This window comes from Ochotona curzoniae, unplaced genomic scaffold (assembly GCF_017591425.1).
Source record: "Ochotona curzoniae isolate NIBS_2020 unplaced genomic scaffold, NIBS_Ocur_1.0 scaffold_1852, whole genome shotgun sequence".
Lineage (NCBI taxonomy): Eukaryota > Metazoa > Chordata > Mammalia > Lagomorpha > Ochotonidae > Ochotona > Ochotona curzoniae.
In genome coordinates, this window is record NW_024467087.1 from 41,834,466 (window position 1) to 41,856,178 (window position 21,713).

The 21,713-nt window shown below is 44.2% G+C and overlaps 2 protein-coding genes across 2 annotated transcripts; one reads left to right on the top strand and one right to left on the bottom strand.

The window, feature by feature from the left end:
- Window positions 1-6,053: 6,053 nt before the first annotated feature.
- LOC121169095 (DDB1- and CUL4-associated factor 12-like protein 2) lies at window positions 6,054-7,346 on the bottom strand. The gene has a single exon (XM_040999559.1). It carries the CDS (start codon window positions 7,344-7,346, stop codon window positions 6,054-6,056), a length of 1,293 nt encoding a protein of 430 aa, XP_040855493.1.
- An 11,736-nt stretch (window positions 7,347-19,082) lies between these two features.
- LOC121169096 (DDB1- and CUL4-associated factor 12-like protein 2) lies at window positions 19,083-20,369 on the top strand. The gene has a single exon (XM_040999560.1). It carries the CDS (start codon window positions 19,083-19,085, stop codon window positions 20,367-20,369), a length of 1,287 nt encoding a protein of 428 aa, XP_040855494.1.
- The last annotated feature ends 1,344 nt before the right edge of the window (window positions 20,370-21,713 follow it).

The window sequence follows — 21,713 nt, forward strand, 5'->3', positions numbered from 1 at the left end:
GCAGGAGAGGATTTCCCAAAACCTTGGGAACCTGCACCTGCAAGGGAGACCCAGAAGAGGCTCCAGGCTCTTGATCAGCTCAGCTTTGGCTGCTGTGGCCACTTGGGGAGTGAACCAGGGGATGGAAGCTCTTTCTGTATCTTCTTCTCTCAGTAATTTGCCGTTTCAATAAAAATAAATAAATCTTGGGCCTGGCACGGTGGCACAGTGGTTAAGGTCCTCGCCTTGCACGTCCAGGATCCCATATGGGCACCGGTTCTAATCCCAGCAGCCCCGCTTCCCTTCCAGCTCCCTGCCTGTGGCCCGGGAAAGCAGTCCAGGACGACCCAAAGCTTTGGGACCCTGCACCCACGTGGGAGACCCGGAAGAGGCTCCTGGCTTCGGATCGGCATAGCATCGACCGTTGTGCTCACTTGGGGAGTGAGTCATCGGACAGAAGATCTTCCTCTCTGTCTCTCCTCTTTGTATATCCGCCTTTCCAATGAAAAAATAATAAAAATAAATCTTTAAAAAAAATAAAATCGATAAATCTTTTTAGAAGGAAAAAAAAATATGGACCTGACATTTGGGTGGAGTGATTTGTAGGATTTTAAAAATTTTGATGACCTCTGATGAAAAGGAAAAGGGAGAAGCAAGGCGACCATGCAGGTCAAAAAATGGCTTATACAATGATACTATTAGAAAAAAAAAGATAAAATTAGTGTGAGAAAACACAATTTTGAGAAGTTTCTGAACATTGAAATTGCTTGGTATTTCATTTAAGTTTTATTTTATTTTTATTGGATAGGCAGATCTAAACTTAGGAGAGCCACAGAGAAAAATTGCCCACCTTCTGGTTCACGCCCGAAGTGGCCACAGGGCCAGAGCTGAGCCGATCCAAAGCCAGGAGCCTGGAATCTCTTCTGTGTCTCCCACATGGGTGCAGGTCCCAAGGCTTTGGGCTTTGGGCTCTACTGCTTTAGCGCTTCAGGTCCATAATCTGCACATGACAAATGTCAACGGTAGGACATGTCCACTCTGGTATAAATGCTACTGTGATGAAGTAGTGGAAAGCAGGCGTTTGTGAGAATAGCACTAACACAGCAAGCCAAGAGGAGGAACTCTAGGGACACAGAGATATGGGCAGGTTAAGAGTAGTAGAACCTAAAAATGTTGGCACTGCACCCTGCTCACACCCAAAGCACTTACCACAGCAATCCAGAGCATGACTGGGAACAGTGTGAGAGGAAGCCGCCATCAGGGCCATGGAAAACAGCAATGCTTCCACAGGTTACCACCCTCTCTCCACAGCAAACAAGAACCCAGATATGCTTTGCTGTTGCCCTGGCCCATCAGTGCATGTCAGCCAGGAGGTCAGAGCAAGCCATGGGTGGGCTTGGGGGCACTTAGGAAGGGGGGAGCGAAGTCAGAGCAGCAGTAACATGAAGGATCCAACAGGGGAGGTGCTGAGAGCAAGGGGCCTCACAGGAAGGAGAGAACAACCTCAAGTTTGGTGCTACAAATAGAAGCTTTCAACCACCCTGTGAGTCAGCAGGACATGTGAGGAAATGCAATTGCAAAAGCCACCAAGACTTAGGCCCAAAATGAAATAGACTTAATGGACATGCTCTTGGGAGGGAATTTGCAAGCAGAACAGAAATACAGCAAGCCTGGCAACCACGGTTTCAGAAGACAGCAGAATTGATCACCAAAATCGCAGATGTGTGGTAACAACATTTGTGAAGCATCTGTATCTATCAGCACTGCTCACCAGAACAATAAAAAGAACAGTGTCATAATGGATGACAAAAAATTAAAGACATTAAATGAGAGTATAGAACATATATTTTGCTTTGATGAAAGTTATTATCTAAATGGCAATAGTGTTTCTCTTAACAGTTGACAGAATTCAAATGGTAATCTTAATGACGCGTGAGCAACAGTACAAGTACAAAGCCAGCAGGACAAGGTGGTGTGAGGCATAAAGGACAGGAATGGGGTGAAGATAAAGAAGATGATGACAAAGGAGGAAAGAGAAAGATGGAAATGAAAAAGAATAAGAAAGCAGTGGTGATTAACCCCTGCCCAGCAGTGACACTAAAATAACGAGGCACACTCTGCTGGGTCTGGGAAAAGCCAGAACTGCAATCAGACCCTTTATTGCCAGAAGCGGCTGTGTTTAAACCCTTTTCTCCCTTTACCCATTGGCCTTAGCTTTCCTCCCCTCTCTCCGCCACCCTTCTTCTCCTACTTCTTCCTTCTCTTCGTTCGGTCATTCTTCAACATCCCTCTCCTATTGCTCCAGCCTTCATTCTTTTCCCCGTCCGTCTTCCCCTGCCCTATTCTCATTCCCGCCCTCATTCTCTTCCCCACTACTTAGAGGTCCACTACCTCTTCATGTTGGCACACAGCCGCTCAGTAGTCCAGCACATCAATTCTACGGGGATAGGTCTCCTCATCCTAACCCCACCCTATGGCCAATAAAGTGTTTCCTAAAGTATAATCCCTCAGGAAAAACCTCTGATTATTAGTTGAAATATTTCTTTCCTGAGTGACCATGATTTTGTGGCTTCACTTCTATAAAAATTATTTCTGCTTGAGAGAAGTTTTTTGGTTTTTTTTTTGTTTGTTTGTTTGTTTTTGCAAGTCATCCTTAGAAAGGAGAAGACAGTGATCACTCAGATCGTGATTCTATTTCAGAGAGATTTATCAATCCCAGGGTTTAAAAAAGAATTTGCAAAATCTCAGCATATATTCAATCTTATAAATTACATACATCAACAACATTTTTCCAGTGCTTGGAAGCAATTGATGCACTGTAAATAATTAAGGGATGAACATGAGCATGATGCACAAATAATTACTCTGAAAGCACTTTCAGAAAAATTAAATACACATTTGCCAATTAAAAGCTTCTTTGGCGTTGCTACATAATAGTTATGCATTTTCTGCTGGATTCAGAACCATAACCAAGAAAAGAGAGAAGACAAAACATGTCAACCACCATCTCATCTATATGTTGGAAGTGAAATACAGGGCAAACAGAGACTCTATGATGGATTCTGTCAATCAGTAGATTCTTCAAGGACCTCATAGTGCTTGGCATGGCAAGATTGGCACCGATTCATAACTGTTGAAATAGCAAAACCACTTGGGCCCGGCGCAGTGGCGAAGTGGTTGAGGTCCTCGCCTTGCACGCCAAGGATCCCATATGGGTGCCGGTTCTATCCTGGCAGCCCCGCTTCCCTTCCAGCTCCCTGCCTGTGGCCTGGGAAAGCAGTCGAGGACGGCCTAAAACTGAGACCAGGAAGAGTTTCCTGGCTTCAGACCGTCATAGCATCGGCCGTTGCGCTCACTTGAGGAGTGAATCATCGGACGGAAGATCTTCCTCTCTGTCTCTCCTCTCTGTATATCCGCCTTTCAAATAAAAAAAAATAATAATAATAAAATAGATCTTGAAAAAAAAAACACTTGAGCAAGAACATCAGAGCATCCTCTAAATCCAGGACCTGGGGAGGGTGGGAAATTGCGTGGGCCTTCTCCCTTAATACCTCCCTTTAAACATGAAGGAAACAATATGGAAAAAACAATAGTCTTACTCCCCCCCCCAAAAATAAATAAATACAAATTTATGCATTTGCCATCAACTCATAGTACCATATTCATCTTCTATTATCACTCGCAAAAGTGTATACCAACTTGTCAGAGCACTTTGGGCTGAATTGCAAAGAAGCAACTAGGCCAAATTTTTAGGAAAACATGCTAGGTGGCAGCACTGGCGGCAGATATTTGGCAGAACCATTAAGACACCATGTGAGATGCCCACATGCCATAGTAGAGTGCCTGAGTTCAAATCCCATGTCTGCTTAAGATTCCAGCCTCCTCACAGGGCGCAGTCTCTCTGAGAGACATATTTCCATCCTCATGGAGCTGAGTCCCTGACACCTACTTGAGATACCTGCATTATGTTTTCTCTCAGATTCAGCCGCATCACATCCTGCCTGGACACTCGAGGGATTTGGGGAGACAACCCATGGTAGAAAGATCTTTCCCTTCATGTTGGTCAAACAGACAAACAGCAAGGAAAAAAAATCAAACTGGCTATTTGAAGGGGAATTGAGACAAAACCAGATTCAATCTGAAATGTAAGTATTTACTTGTGGGAAACCTTGAACCTTAAGTCTCCAGAGTCAAGTACTTCCATTCAGTGCATACTCACTGGCTGCCTTTCAGTTACTAGAACTTGATGGAAGTATGAGAGTTACAGACATGAGAGTCACAGTTTCTGTTCTCAAGACATTAACAGCAGAGTCTGTAAAGCTTCCATGCACACAATGTGCTTCACTGATAAAACTGTACATACAGTGTGTGCCTCCTAAAGTCCTTATTTGTACCTAAATTTCTGAACACACAGACACCACCATTCATTCCACTTCTGATTCTGATTTACCACACCAAAGCACCATTTCAGTGTCAAGCACTAAGGGAAATGAGCTTGGTGCCAACGGGGGGAGGTTTGGTGGCTCAGCTTGTTAAGGGGTTGCCTAGAATATACAGGCATCCCAGAGGGGGCTGAATCACTTCTGAGCTGCTCCACTTCCCACCCAGCTCCCTGCCGTGCCCTGGGAAGTGACAGAACATGGTCCAGGTGTGTGGGCCACTGGTTACCCCACATAGAAGTTGAAGACCCAGACTCTGTCTTCACCTGCCTGTTGTGCTCATTTGGGGAGTAACTCAGTGAAGACAACATTTCTCAAGCTTCTTCCCACCATCAACACTTAGTTTCCAGTAAATGAATAAATCTTTATAAATATTAACGAAAAACAGACATGATATAATACCACTTCCAAGAACAGTCATGCCAGCTTCAATGCAGAGCCAATTTCTCTTCTTTCTTTCAGTCATGCAGCATACAGCCCCTCAGACACACTCTACATCGGTTCACATTTTGCAATTAACAGAGGCCCAAAGTGCTTTCTCTCAAACTACTCTCAACTATTTTAAAATAACAAAATGTCTAAAATTCCTGAAATGAAAATATTACTAGTTGGAGATTTACATAGCAAGATTGTTATTTTTTTCTAAGCAAATGAGTAGGCACAGCTCAATTTTCTTTCTTGCAACTTTATTTTAGGTAGAACAGGGTTTTGAAAACATGACTTAATATAACATTCAATATCAAGAACAGTCACATCAAATACACTGAATGAATTTCCTGCACACATTCCCAAAGTTGACCACATCTTTCACATTCACACTTAGGAACGCTGCTTTGAGGGGTGGCACTCAGTCCTGGGCAGGATTCTTACACACACACTAAACTGTATGCAGAAATCTAGAACAGCAAGTGACTGAAGCTTAACATAAGGCTGCGGATACTAAATACTATGCTTAATCTGAAATTCAGGTTCATTCAGGTAACTACACCCCGGGCAAATATGAAGAGCTCTCATAAGCAGCAGTATTGATGTGGATGCAAGATTCTAAGCTAATTTATTAAAAAAAAAAAAAAAGCAAGCCTCAGGTTCACAAATTTCAAATGAAACTCCAAATGAAATGTTTTCAATACTAAACAATCCAGAAAGCCCAGTGCATTTAGCAAACACAATGATGTGATAAAATCACAGTAAGATCTCCAGAGAATGGCACCAACCTTTTACATTGAAGATATCCTGATTATACACTATGTCTGGAATGAAAAGTACTGACAGGGTATGATGAAATGCCAGGCTTGAGCAAAAATAAAATATCATTAACTTTATGAACATGACTGAATTCATTAATGAAACACATCATGTGAATCATTCAATGACAGAGAAAAAGTTGACATGTGGCCAAGTTGTGGGATTTGTACATCTGAAAAGTCAGTTTAAGTTGAGGAAGAAAAGTGTTCAAAAGTTTGAATGATGAGAGGATCTCTCTATTTCTCTGCACTGATGAGGGAGGGTAACATTTGGCGAATTCCTCCTGAAAAGCAAAATTTAGGGAATTAAAAAGCATAAACACAACACAGCAATGGAAGATAGAAGAGAACAGAAAGTGGCTATGTGTACCTTGAGCAATAGCAGCCATCCTCAGCTCCACAGGCCAGCATAGTTTCCATGGACATCAGGAATCATAGGCCCCCCAGCCACAAAGAGCTTCATCTCTGGCCAGTTGTAGCAGTGGGTGTATACAGAAAATTTTATTCGGTTCAAACGTCGATTCCAGTGTTCCTCGATGATATCCTCGTCGATCCAGCCCCTGCTACAGGTGTGCTTGAGTTTTATCCTGCGAGCCACTGGGGAAGAGTGCAAGTAGACTTCACGGCCATACTCTAGAAACTTATGAGCTCGGACATCATAGAAGATTAGGGAGCCATTGTCTGTTCCCAAGGTGATAATGTCCCTGTTGCAGCTTATTGAGCACACACGGAAGCCAGTGTGCATGTAGTGCACAAGCTGGGAATTGCCCTTGGCCTGGCGTGGATCCAGGAAACCGATATAGGCATTGCAGCCCACAGCATACAGGGAGAACTCATCGCAGTAGGTCATGCACGCATCCCCTCCAAAGCGGGGAATCGTGATTTGGAGCACCCTGCACAGGTTGTTCTGAGGTTTCCAGAGGTCGAACTTGCCATCCAGGAAAAATGATCCCAGCTCCTGGTTCCTGCTACTGAAGGCAAGGGCACAGACTTTGTGGTTCCTGGAAAAACGGCTACCTGAGGAGACATCTACCTTATCCACTGGACGGATGTGGCTATAGATTTGAATGCCCGTGTTATTGTACCGGACAATGTTATCATAGAAAACGTCAGGGTCCAACTGCCACAAGGCCAGGGTGCCATCATGGGAGCCACTCGCCACCACATTGTCACTCACCCAGGCGATAGCACTGATCCCATCCTTGTGGCCTCGGATGTCACCCAGGCACACAGGGTTCATGGCTGGCAGCTGGTACACAGCCAGGCCTTTGGGGTTCTCGCTCCCTGTGGCCAGAAGTGTCTTGGAGGGATTCAGCTCAATGGCGTGGATGCCACAGCCAGGCGGGTTCCCGGCTGGTGCAGGCTCTCTGACCAGCATCACGGGGCAGTGTGTGATCTGGCCCGAGTGTACATCTAGCCTGAAGAGCTTGTTGCACCTGGTGCCACACACAACCTCCCTGCTATTCAGCCATTGTGAGGCAAACACTTTGTCCAGGGTTCCCAGGTCCAGTTGGTGCTCCCTCAACACGTGGGGCAGGCTCCGTGCTGCAAGGCTGCTCAGCTGGCTTTCAAAACCCCTTTGTGCCCTGTGTCCCTTTAAACCCACCTGGCAGTCCTGCAGGTAGTGCACCAGGGAGCGACTTGTAGCTACTCCCCACCCTATCAGGCCCTTTCTGGTCCCCATTGGCAAGTCCTTTGAAGACCAGCTAGTGGCAGCAGTTTCACACTGGAAGCTTTCTGCTTGCGACTACTAGTTTGCTACTAGGCCTTGGTCAGCAGCAAGCAAGGAGCAGAATAAGCCTGGGAGTTGGCGTTGGCGTTGCCTTGTGTGATGTGGCAAAGGAGATGGCTTCGGTGAGCCTATGGCTGGTCGTTGTGGTGTAGGCCCTGACTTCCTAAAAAAAAAATAAAAAACACCAAAAGAAATAGCAATCAACTTCAAAATAAACAAATGGCACTACATCAAACCAAGAAGCTTCTGCACAGCAAAGGAAAGAATCAACAAAGTAAAACATCAACCCACAGAGTGGGAGAAGATCTTTGCACACTACATAGGTGATAGGGGGCTAATCTCCAGAATATACAAGGATTTCCAGAACAATCAAAACAGGAGAACAAACAAATCACTCAAGAAAAGGGCATGGAAATGGGTAGACACTTTACAAAGGAAAAAACCTGGGCCTGGCACTATGTTCTAGTGGCTAATGTCCTCACCTTGAACGTGCCGGGATCCCATATGGACGCCGGTTCTAATCCTGGCAGCTCCACTTCCCATCCAGCTCCTTGCTTGTGTCCTGGCAAAGCAGTCGAGGAACCTCAAAGCCATGGGACTCTGCACCATGTGGGAGACCTGGAGGAGGTTCCTGACTCTTGGCTCCAGATCGGCACAGCAGCAGCTGTTGCAGTCACTTGGGAAGTGAATCATCGGACGGAAGATCTTCCTCTCTGTCTCTCCTCCTCTCTGTATATCTGACTTTGTAATAAAAATGAATAAATCTTAAAAAAAAAACAAGGAAAAAACCCAAATGGCAAACTAACATATGGCAATAAGGGAAATCCAAGTTAAGACATGAATGAGGTACGACCTAACGCCAGTAAAAATGGCGCACACACAAAAACCCACTAACAACACCTGTAGGTGAGGATGTAGGGCAAAGGGAACCCTACTCCACTGTTGGTGGGATTGCAGGTTGGTATAGCTTCTATGCAAATCAGTATGGAGAACACTCAAACAACTGAAACCATATGATCCAGCAATAGCACTTCTAGGAATATATCCACAATACCTATTATACAAGAAACCAACATGCACCATTATGTTCATAGCAGCATAATCAATAATTGCAAAAACTTGGAAGCAACCAAAATGCCCATCAACAGAACACTGGATAAGAAAGCTATGATTCATCTACTCCATGGAATACTACTCAGCTAGTAAAACAAATGAAATGACAAATGGGCCCAACTAGAAACCATTATGCTAAGGGAAATGAGCCAATCCCAAAAGGTTAGATACCACATGTTTGCCTTAATTTAAAATGAAAGGATGTCAATCTGAAAACTAGTACATGCAAATTACAATATTATTTCAACCTCTAACAGCCTGCATCACATGCAGTAAGGTATTATAATGTAATTAATGAACCAACAATCAATGTCAGTCAGACTGCTTATGATCTACACCAAAGAACTGTAAAACCTAATATACTTGCAATACCCTATGTTATTCCTTAATGGATTGGGAAAGCAGACAAATCTTCCATCTACTTAGAATGTATGAGGAAGATGTGAAGTATGACATATCAAGAACATAACAGTTAACTTATAGACAACAGACTTGAATCAGCATTAGACAGTAGTAAAACTACAAAAACATACAGGAGGAATCAAGAGCGATCCTGACAACCTCTTAACAGGAGGTCATATGCACAGAGCAGGGGGGAACTCAGAGTGGAGCAGGAGGACAGGAAGAAGCTTTTATCCCAACCCTGGAGATTCCCGGATCCTCACCAAGGACTATCAGTATGGGCACCAAGGGCTATATCCGAACAGCCAAGGAGACCACTGGGACTTGGACTGACATCATAGGCTGAGAACTCTGAGATCATCCACTCCGATTCAGATCTCCCACATTGGATGGAAGGAGCCCAGATCCTTCCCCTGGGATCTAATGTCATCAGAGCAACAGCCGGCAGTCTGGAGTGGTCCTCAGAAACAGAATAGTGAATTTCCTTAAGACTCGGGAGGGGAGCTTTCTTTGGTCCTTGCTTAGTTCCATGGTTGGATCCCCACCCTCTCTTGCAATGACCATCAGGGTTGCTCCGGAGCCACCCCCTAAAAACAAAAATTAGATACACAGAGACCAATAAGGAAAGCTTAGAACCAGACAGGAAATGGTCAGCTTGGACTCACATACACCTTATTAGGTAGGACACAAAGATTAGTTACTCCTCACTAAGGTATTGAAGATTTCTCTGCACATCCCTTCTAAAACTGTTCTGCGCCTCAATCATTAACATACGCCTTGTTAGGGTTATAAGCCTGTTAGGGCTATCCTATACTTCACTAAGTTCAGGAAAAATCATGCTTTAATACTATAAGCTGCAAAACATAAAGATGAAAAAAAGACACGAGAAAGCTGAATAGTACACTATAACCTGTTTAAGGTGTATAGCAGCCAGTTGTGTATAAACTAAAACTGAAATGTCAATGAAGTAGTCATCGGATGTGGTTAAAAATTTACATTTTCTAAGATATTGGTCACTCATTACCATTTCAATTAACTCCATGATGCTATAAATTGTTATTGATGTTATGTTGTGGCTTTATATTAGAGGGGATGATATACTTCCAGCTATACATTCAGACCTGGGATGGTCTCCCAATGAAACTGTTGAATTTATCTGGACAATAGGACACTGGACTCAATGCATGGTGCATGTCCTCAATGAAGGAAGCATGTCTGGATATTAACTGTACAACTGCAACAATGCGGAAGAATACAACATGAGGGGAAGGTTTGGAAAAGGGTTGGGGGAATCTCAGAGCCTATCAAACTGTGTCATCACATGTTTGCCTTGATTTAACCTGTAATTTTTGTTTGGCTGTTTGTTATTTTTTGAACCTGTCATTGATACTGTCTCAACCCAGATGTTTCAAAGAATGGAACTTGCATTATTTTTAACATATTGTTTACTCAATACTATGTCAATTAATTCCATAATGTTGTATATTGATACTGAGGTTTTGTTGGGGCTTTTAACTGACCAGAACTTTACTCTGTTAGCTCTACCTTCAGACCAGAGAAGGTCTCCCCAAGAGGCCACTGAACTTATCTGGACAATAAGACGCTGGACTTTATGCTAGGTATATGCTTGCAATAAAGGAATCTCAACTGAAAAAAAAAATGGCCCATCTTAAACATGCTTGAAAGTGTTTTAATTTAGCTACTAATGGATTAAAATGTTAAGACATTTTGCTAAAGAAAAAAAAAAAGAGAAAAGAAAGTAACTGTACAATATGCAAATTAAAAAAAAAAAAGACTGTGGAAGCTGAAGGACCTTTAGCCACTGTTGGTTGAGATTCCAAGATGGTGATTGCTTGCTGAGAAGCTACACAGCTCTGTGCCTCAGGCTCTGCTAGAGGCTGCAAGGGTGAAGAGTTGTGACTTGGCACAGCTACAGAATGGCTGAAATCACAGAGTGCCAGGCTGCCAGTGGCACCCAGATGGGATGACCCCAGGGGTAATGGGTATGAAAGGGCCAATGGTGCTATGGGTTGGGACAGTTGGAGGGTCTGGCAGAGCCTGCTCCCTCTTGGTGGAGTGCAGCATAAGCAGGCATGGAGTTCAGGGTGGGGGATGGGCCTCAGGAGTTGGTTTCAGACAACAGGAGCCCAGGGGCCCGGGAATGATACATTTATGCTGAGGGGGTCTGAGTATGTCTAGCCATGCTTGGGAGACTCGTCCCAACTCAGTCCTCTTCCTCATTGCCACAGACAGTCTTATCTTAACTTTTTCTTTCTTTAATTATGTATTTCACAGTCAGAAGACAGAACCAGATGGGCAGGTTCACTGTTTAAACGGCTGGAGGCCTTAGGGAGGCAGGATCCTTAAAAGCCAACTGGTTCTCCCACTAAAGTCTTCCATGGTCGTTTGGGAAGCTTTGGACCAGCTGCAAAAAAGAGCAGTGCTTACAGGAGTTTCTAGTGTGACAAGCAGAGTCTTAATGTGCTGTATCACAATGCAGGGATTCTGGATTTACCTATCTCTGTATCTTAAGGAGGTGACAACAAATAGTGGAGGTCTCTGAGTTCCTGTGCCAGAACCCGCGGAAGGCTGCATTCCACATGCAGAGCCTGGTCCCAAGTCCTGCCTATGGTGGGGTCCAGGATGCCTTCGTTGGCCGCAGCACTTAGAACCTCTTGGCTACAATGATGGACAGAGGTGGGAGGAGAGAAAGCAGGGTTTCCTTGACTGTTGTGCCTGTCCTTGACTCCAAGAGCCCAGGGGAAGTAGAGTAGAGCAATCCAGGGAGGGGAGTACCTCCCTCCAAGGCATGGGCTTACACTCTGGTGTGGTCAAAAGTTCATCTACCATGTTAGTTCCAGATGGACATGCTCTCCCAGCCAAGCTCTAGGAATTTTGTTACAGAGTGATACACAGACTCCAGCCCACCTCTGAGAGTGGCCAGCTGCTACCAATGCTTCACACTCCCCCAGCCTATTGTACAAAAACATGTTTGCTTGCTGAGTCATAGAGGAGTCCACCTCAGTGTTATAGTTGCTCATCTCTGCCTCTGGTTCCCTTTCCTCTTGCTCAGTCTCTCTCAGCAAACTGCCAAGCAACTTTTTGTTTTGCAAGCTTCATCTCAGTGCACAGTTTCCATGCACAAGCCGGGGTTTCTTCCTACCACCTGAGTCAACCATCTGTATCCCAGTGGGGCCCACGTGTTGCAACATTTCAGTTTTGGATTTCTGTATGCTTTTGGGAAATGCAGACTGTGAGAGCAGACAGGCAGAACTAGCACCTGCTGGTTCACTCAGCAAATTCTTTTAACACCTGAATTTGTAGAACACAAGCCAGGAAAACAAAATCCCTTCCAGTTGTCTTATGCTGGTATAGGAGTTCAACAACTTGGGCCATAATCTACTATATTTCAAGACCATAAGCAGGGAGCTGAATCAGAAGGAGAGCAGCAGGGACAGGAATCAACTACCAAATGCAATGCTGACTCTTGAAGGCAGAGGATTAGCCCATTGAGCCAACTAGATTTTCTGCATCTTTCACTTTACCTTTTTTTTTTTTTTTTTTGATCGAAAGGAATGTATTTATTATTCAAGCCATTCCTGTGACATAAATTGACATCTGCAGTTTTGGGGAAAAGATTCCTCTAAACATCATTGTAGCATTAATGATGGACAACGCTACTATTTCTAGTTTAGAATGATTTTAGTAAAACAACAACAAATGCCACACACTCCACCCAACCGAAGCTCTTCTACTGACAGTTGGAGAGTGTCTGCAGCCTTGAACATATCCGGCTGGCTTCAACAGGTTAACGTGCCAGCCCTCGAGTATACATGCTTAATGGCCTGCTGAAAATTATTTCTGATCACTCGGCAACGCTGACCCACAAATATCTAGCATTGTAATATTTGGTCAAAGAAAGCCTAAGGTGTTGGTAGGAGTTCCCCAAGATGTCATCTGGCTGGGCCTCAGGAAGGAACTCTTTTATGGCTGAGTCCTTTTGTGCACAGAAAATGGTCTTTGTTTCATATGATGCGTTAGGACATCCCTATTACTATGAGGAAGTACCTGAGGCAGAGCACTTTATAATGAATAGAGGATTGCTTACCTCCCAGTTCAGGATGTTCAGACGTATGCCTCTGGAATTGACTCAGCACTGGGGAAGGTCCAATTGAAAATATCATGAGGTGGAGGGTGACATCGGGTGCGCTCAAAAGGTCATCTTCCGTGTTCAGCCTTGACCAGGCAGGCTCTCCCTGCCATCCACTGGGAATTTCCTTACAGAGTGTTTTATGGAACCCAGAGCCTGCTGCTGAGAGTGGTCAGCTGCTCCCAATGCTGCAATCTCTCCCAGTATTTGACACAAAACTTGTTGATTATTGAGTTAATGAGGACAGGAGAGTGATTTTACTACATTAAATCCTGAATTTGTCTCTTTGCTTCATACTCTGATCCCATCTTTAGTATAAGTTAGTCAGCTATCTTGCTCCTCTGCTGCATCAGAAATGCCCATGATTCAATTATTTGTTTTGACTTTGTTTCAAATGTGCTGTTTGAGAACACTGAAATATAAAGGCATTACAATATTCTATTACCTCGGATCTGAGTAGAGACTGGAGTTTCTATCACTTTTATGATACATGCAAGCAGCTCAAAGGTGATCCCAAGTTGAAAAACTAGAACATGAGACATACTACTTGCACATACAATTCCATTATCCAGGACGGTGCATTTGAGAGTTATGTGTTTATTTAATCTCACAATCAGCTAAGAACATTCCAGTGAGTTCTGGTGATGAGAATCATTTCCTAATCAGGCATGCAATTGTGAAATTTAGATACAGTCTACACTGTAAACACCCAAAGTGTTAGATAAGAAGAAATATGGAGTCATTCTTTTAAAGAGTAAGGTACACTTACAACTTGTAATAAGTATTTTCTAGGACTGGCATTGTGACAAACTGCAATAAGACTGCACTTGCAGCTCTGGCATCCCATATCAGAGAGGCTATTTCAATCCCAGCGACTCTGCTTCCAAAACATCATCCTGCTAATACACCTCAGAAGGCAGTGGATAACGGCTAAGGAACTAGGGCCCCTAACATCCACTACAAGACCTGTTGGACTTCCTGGGTTCTGGCTACTGTGGGTATGTGGGTATTTAACTAGCAGGTGAAAGGCATCTATATTTCAGTCTCTAGGTCTCTTCCTCGTTCTCTCTCTTCCTGTCAAGTAAATAAACAACAAAATTTAGAGAAGAATTTTAGATTCAGTAGCAATATCCTCTATACTTACATATCAAATATTATTCATCCTTGGATGGTAGATTTTCAGTCATTTCCATAAACACATATATTGCTATAATAATAACCATATGCCAACAGTTCATATACGTTATAAGAAACTTGAGTTACTGAGAGGAGCAGAACTAATACTAATGAGGTTCCAATACATATCAGTATGTATTGTAGAGGCTGATACAAAAATTAATAACATGAAGAGTCTTCAGGAATTCATAGAATGCAGGGCTGTGTTTGGCACAGTGGTTAAGGCACCATTTCAGATGTCCACATTCCACATCAGAGCTGCCAACCCAACTCTAGCTCCAATTCCTAATTCCAGGTTCTGGAATATCTTCAGGTCAGCCCACATTATTCAGCACTGTAAATCACCATCACCATGGATACAATCACCTATTGAAGAGACCTGTGGAGTACAGCTGGGGCCACAGTTTCTCTCTAACTTCCTATTAATGTGATCTCTCCCTGTATAACAATTTGCCACCTTGTAACCTCCCACACATGGCATAGACAAGGCATCTGTCTCTATAACTGATCCAATTCTAGAGTAGTTGTGCAGTGTGAGAGAAATCACACTGGACACAAGTGCAGGATGTTAGGAGGAGTATTCATTGCCCAAACCTGGCAGACAGTGCCTCCTACTGCACTCCAGCAGCTACTGCACCCAGTGGCAGAATGAGGGGTTTTAAGCACTCATCCTCCAAGCTGATTGAAAGCCATCCAGAACAAAGCTGCCACAAATTCAAGTAACTAATTCCAAGAGGCAAGAAGGGAGCTGCCAAAGCCCAAAGTTTTCCTGTGGTTAATTAAACTAACCTAGCACAATAGGAAGCAGGAAGGCCAGGTGTGCAGAGCTTCTGGAGTCATTTCCTCTCTGTCAATTAAGTTGAATGGCACCAGAGGTGGGAGGGACTGGGAGCACCTGAGAAGACTCCAGAACCAGTTTCTTGCAATCATTTAACTTGAATGGCAGGAGAGGAGGTAGGAAGGGCAGGGGGCACTGTCAATTAACCTGACAAGTGGGTGCCAGGCCTCATCGGACTGCAACCCTTCACAGATTTATGCCATTAGATCCACAATTGACAGTTAGACAAACTTATTTTCCTTATGAAATACCCTTCCTCAGGTATTTCCTTGGCGTAACAAGTGTGGTTTAAAACAGCATAGGAAATGAACAACATTTGCTGTGCAAAATGTACCTAGCAGTATTAAGAGGCTAACTGCCCAACACTGGACTGAACATTCATGGGAAACACCTGCAAACACAGTGCCCTTGCACTATACACAATTCAATTGCACAGTATTTGTGAGTTCACAGCTGGAAGTTAGCAGAAAATATCTCAAGGCGCCCATTCAGTAGGCATTAAAATAACATGCCTCAGGAGTGCTCAAGCTTCCTCATTGACTTCCCATTTGCTAAAGTACATTCACCAGACACCTTCCCCACAATACTGACCTCATTTTATTTCACTGAGTAGCCAAGATTAGGAAATTCTTTGATATTTAAAAGAAACAAGTCCATTATTTTATATAACACTCTTTGCTCAGAATTTCAATTGATTCAATGTATGTGAGAAAGAGCCCTCATCCAGTGCCCATGAAAATATAAACTCGCATAACCATTAAGGAACTCAGTTTGGAGAATCATCAGAAATTTTAAAATAATTCTACCATTTAACCAGACTCTACAAAAACTTAAAGCAAAGAGACAAATTCAGGATTTAATGTAGTAAAATCACTCTCCTGTCCTCATTAACTCAATAATCAACAAGTTTTGTGTCAAATACTGGGAGAGATTGCAGCATTGGGAGCAGCTGACCACTCTCAGCAGCAGGCTCTGGGTTCCATAAAACATTCTGTAAGGAAATTCCCAGTGGATGGCAGGGAGAGCCTGCCTGGTCAAGGCTGAACACGGAAGATGACCTTTTGAGCGCACCCGATGTCACCCTCCACCTCATGATATTTTCAATTGGACCTTCCCCAGTGCTGAGTCAATTCCAGAGGCATACGTCTGAACATCCTGAACTGGGAGGTAAGCAATCCTCTATTCATTATAAAGTGCTCTGCCCCAGGTACTTCCTCATAGTAATAGGGATGTCCTAACACGTCATATGAAGAAAAGACCAATTTCAGTGAAGAAAAGGACCCAGCAGTGAAGGAGCTTCTTCCTGAGTCCCAGCCAGATGACATCTTGGGGACCTCCTACCAACACCTTAGCCTTTCACTGATCTAACCTTAGAACCTTAGATATTCGTTGGTCATTGTTGCTGAGTGATCAGAAATCATTTTCAGCAGGCCATTAAGCATATATTAAAAGCAAATCTCGGTTTCCTTGGCTGTGTTCTTGAGGGCTCGCATGTTAACCTGTTGAAGCCAGCCGGGTGAGTTCAAGGCTGCAGACACTCTCCAACTGTCAGTACAAGAGCTTCGGTTGGGTGGAGTGGAGCAGTACAAGAGCTTGGGTTGGGTGGAGTGTGTGGCATTTGTTGTTGTTTTACTAAAATCATTCTAAACTAGAAATCGTAGCGTTGTCCATCATTAATGCTACAATGATGTTTAGAGGAATCTTTTCCCCAAAACTGCAGATGTCAACTTATGTCACAGGAATGGCTTGAATAATAAATACATTCCTTTCGATTAAAAAAAAAAAAAGGTAAAGTGAAAGATGCAGAAAAGCTAATTGGCTCAATGGGCTAATCCTCTGCCTTCAAGAGTCAGCATTGCATTTGGTAGTTGATTCCTGTCCCTGCTGCTCCCCTTCTGATTCAGCTCCCTGCTTATGGTCTTGGGATATAGTAGATTATGGCCCAAGTTGTTGAACTCCTATACCAGCATAGGACAATTGGAAGGGATTTTGTTTTCCTGGCTTGTGTTCTACAAATTCAGGTGTTAAAAGAATTTGCTGAGTGAAATAACAGATTCCAGATCTGTCAGTCTCTTCTTCTTGAGTCTACATTTTGTAGAATCATACAGAAATTTAAAAATGAAATGCTGCATGTGGGCCCCCGTGGAATGCAGGTGGTTGACTCAGGTGGTAGGAAGAAACCCCGGTTTGTGCATGAAAACTGTGCCCTGAGATTAATCTTGCAAAACAAAAAGTTGCTTGGCAGTTTGCTGAGAGAGACTGAGCAAGAGGAAAGGGAGCCAAAGGCAGAGATGAGCAACTATAACACTGAGGTGGCCTCCTCTGTGATGCAGGAAACAAGTAAATTCACTTTCCTCCCTCTCCCAACTCAGCAAGCAAACATGTTTTTGTACAATTGATTTGGAAAATGTGTAGTACTGGTAGCAACTGACCACTCTCAGATGTGGGCTGGAGTCTCTGTGTATCACTCTGTAACGAAATTCCTGGAGCTTGGCTGGGAGAGCATCCTGGGTCCAGCCTGAACATGGAGGATGAACTTTAGACCACACCAGAGTCTAAGCCCATTCCCTGAGCCTCTACATTCTCACCACTGTGTTTATGTGCTTGTCTCCTTCTGAGAAGTCCCTTATGGCTTCTGTGAAAATCTTGTCCATGGGGCAAGAATCTGTTCACTGGCAGCCACAGATCTGAGAATGAAAGTCTGCTACCCATGCCTTGGAGGGAGGTACTCCTCACCCTGGAATGCTCTACTACATTTCCCCTGGGCTCTGGGAGTTAAGGACAGGCAGAGCAGTCAAGGAAACCCTGCTTTCTCTCCCCACACCTCTGTCCATCATTGCAGCCAACCAGGTTCTTAATGCTGAGGCCAATTAAGGCATCCTGGACCCCATCGTACGAAGGACTTGCTACCAAGCTCTGCATATGGAAACTAGGCTTCCACGGGTTCTGGCACAGGAACTCAGAGACCTCCACCATTGTATGGAAGCTCCTTAAAATCAGAGAGAGGCAAAGCCAGGGTCCAGGCACTGTGGAACAGCACATTATTACACTGCTTGCAACACCAGAAACACCTGTGAGTACTGATCTGTTTTGCAGCTGGTCCAAAGCTTCCCAAACGACCATGGAAGACTTCAGTGGGAGATTCAGCTATCTTTTAGGGATCCTTTTTCCGTAAGGCTCCCCAGGTGTTTGAGCAGTGAACGTGCCCATCTGCCTCTGTCTCTCTGAATGTGAAATGCTTAATTAAAGAAAGAAAGTTAAGATAAGACTGTCTGTGGCATTGAGGAAAAAGATTGAGTGGGGAGGAGTCTCTCAAGCATGGCAAGACATATGCAGACCCACTAAATGCTTATGTTTCATTCTAGGGCCCCTGCGCTCCTGCTGTTTGGAAACCAGCTCCTGAGGCTCCATTCCCCATCATGCACTCCAGGTTGGCTTATGCTACACTCCAACGCATGGCACCAGGATCTGCCAGCCGCTCCAATTGTCCCAAACTGTAGCATAAGGGCCTTCCATAGCCATCAGCCTGTAGGGTCCTCCCATCTAGCTCCCACAGCCACTTTGCCTTTGGCTGTGATTTCAGGCATTTTCAACTTGGGCCAAATCACGCCTCTTCAGCCTTACTGCCTCCAGCACAGGGCTCTGCTACCTCCAGCAGAGACTGAGGCGCAGGGCTGAGCAGCTTCTCAGGAGACCACTGTCATCTTAGAATCTCAACCAACAGTCCCTAAAGTTCATTCAGCTTCCAGGCGCTTGAAAACCTGCACACCAGGCTAAGGCAGAGCAGCCATACACCTTAACTCTACCCTGGACAAAGCAGCGCAGGCATAAGCTCACCGAAGCCATCTCCTTTGACATACAACCCAAGGCAGCACCAACGCAGACTCCCAGGCTTATTCTGTTCCTCTTGCTCACTGCTGACCAAGATCTAGTAGCAAACTAGTAGTTGCAACCAGAAAGCTCTGAGACTGAAACTGCTGCCACAAGCTCATCTTTACAGGATTTGTCTATGGAAACAGGAAAGGGAAAGCCAGCAACGGGGCTAGCTACACGTCATTCCCTGGTGCACTACCTGCAGGACTGCCAGGTGGGTTTAAAGGGACACAGGGCACAAAGGGGTTTTGAAAGCCAGCTGAGCAGCCTTGCAGCACGGAGTCTGCCCCACATGCTGAGGGAGCACCAACTGGACCTGGGAACCCTGGACAAAGTGTTTGCCTCACAATGGCTGAATAGCAGGGAGGTTGTGTGTGGCACCAGTTGCAACAAGCTCTTCAGGCTGGATGTACACTCGGGTCAGATCACACACTGCCCCCTGATGGTGGACAGAGAGCCTGCACCAGCCTTTGACCTGCCTGACTGTGGCATCCACGCCATTGAGCTGAATCCCTCCAAGACACTTCTGGCCACAGGGGGCAAGAACCCCAGTAGCCTGGCCGTGTACCAGCTGCCGACCATGGACCCTGTGTGCCTGGGTGACATCGAAGGCCACGAGGATGGGATCAGTGCTATTGCCTGGGTGAGTGACAATGTGGTGGCGAGCAGCTCCTATGATGGCACCCTGGCTTTATGGAGGTTGGACCCTGACCTTTTCTATGATACCATTGTTCGGAACAATAACAGGAGCATTCAAATCTATGGCCACACCTGCGCAGCAAATGTGGTAGATATATTCACACACAGCCCTTTTTCCGGTGACCACATCCTTGCCCTAGCCTTCAACAGCAGGAAACAGGAGCTGGGATCATTTTCCGTGGATGGCTACTTCCACCTCTGGAAACCTCAGAGCAACCTGTCCAGGTTGTTCTCCTTCAAATTTCCCTACGTTGGAGACGAAGCATTCATGACCTACTGTGATGAGTTCTCCCTGTATGCTGTGGCTTCCAGTACCTATGTCTCTTTCCTGGATCCGCGTAAGTCAGGGAATAACTTACAGCTGCTGGACTGTAACAGGATTGGCGACAGTGTGTGCTCATTGAGCTTCTACCAGGACATTATCACGTTTGGAACGTTCCATGGCTCCCTGGTCTTCTATGACATCCGTGCCCAGAAGTTCCTAGAGTACAGCAATGTGGTCAGCCAGGACTCTTCTACAGGGACTGGGAGAATACTCAAGCTCACCTGTAGCAGGGGCTGGATCAATCAGGTTACCCACAGGGCATACCGGAATCTACGTTTGACCCAACTGCCAATGTCCCTGTATACCCACTGCTACAACTGGCCAGAGATGAAGCTCTTTGTGGCTGGGGGACCTCACATTTCTAAACTCCATGGAAACTATGCTGGCCTGTGGAGCTGAGGATGGCTGCTATTGCTCAAGGTACACTGACACCCTCTACTTCTTTGTGTCTTCCACTGTTGTTCTGAGTTCATGCTTTTTAATTCCCTAAATTTTGATTTTTCAGGAGAATTGGCCAAATGTTACTCTCCCTCATCAGTGGAGAGAAATAGAAAGATCCTCTCATCATTCAAACTTTTGAACACTCTTCTTCTCAACCTAAATTGACTTTTCAGACGTACAACACAACCCCACAACTTGACTATATCTCAGTGTTTATTTCTGTCACGGAATGAATCACATGTTCTGTTTCATTAGGTGAATTCCGTCATGTTCTTAAAGTTGATGATATTTTCTTTTAGCTCAAACCTGGCATTTCATTATACCTTGCAAGTGTTTTTCATTCCAGGTATATTGCATAATCATGATATCTTCAAAGGAAGTGATTTTATCACATCATTCTGTTTCCCAAATGAACTGGGCTTTCTGGAAGGTTTAGTGTTGAAAGTATTTCATTTGAAATTTATGAACCTTTAGGCATGCTTTTTCTTTCTTTCTTTCTTTCTTTCTTTCTTTCTTTCTTTCTTTCTTTCTTTCTTTCTTTCTTTCTTTCATAAATTAGCTTAGAATCTTGCATCCACATCAATATTGCTACTCATGAGAGCACTTCATATTTGCCTGGGGTTGTAGTTACCAGGGTGAATTATCTGAATTTCAGATTGAGCATAGTATTTAGTATCCGCAGCCTTATGTTAAGCTTCAGTCAATTGCTGTTCTAGATTTCTGCATACAGTTTAGTGTGTGTGTAAGAATCCTGCCCAGGACTGAGTGCCACCCCTCAAAGCAGCGTTCCTAAGTGTGAATGTGAAAGATGTGTCAACTTTGGGAATGTGTGCAGGAAATTCATTCAGTGTATTTGATATGACTGTTCTTGATATTGAATGTTATATTAAGTCATGTTTTCAAAATCCTGTTCTACCTAAAATAAAGTTGCAAGAAAGAAAATTGAGCTGTGCCTACTCATTTGCTTAGAAAAAAATAACAAACTTGCTATGTAAATCTCCAACTAGTAATATTTTCATTTCAGGAATTTCAGACATTTTGTTATTTTAAAATAGTTGAGAGTAGTTTGAGAGAAAGCACTTTGGGCCTCTGTTAATTGCAAAATGTGAACCGATGTAGAGTGTGTCTGAGGGGCTGTATGCTGGATGACTGAAAGAAAGAAGAGAAATTGGCTCTGCATTGAAGCTGGCATGACTGTTCTTGGAAGTGGTATTGTATCATGTCTGTTTTTCGTTAATGTTTGTAAAGAGTTTTTTCATTTACTGGAAAGAAAGTGTTGTTGGTGGGAAGAAGCTTGAGAAA

Bases quoted from the DNA above. Each gene is read 5' to 3' on its own strand.
- LOC121169095 (XM_040999559.1), bottom strand. From the start codon at position 7,346: ATGGGGACCAGAAAGGGCCTGATAGGGTGGGGAGTAGCTACAAGTCGC.
- LOC121169096 (XM_040999560.1), top strand. From the start codon at position 19,083: ATGGAAACAGGAAAGGGAAAGCCAGCAACGGGGCTAGCTACACGTCAT.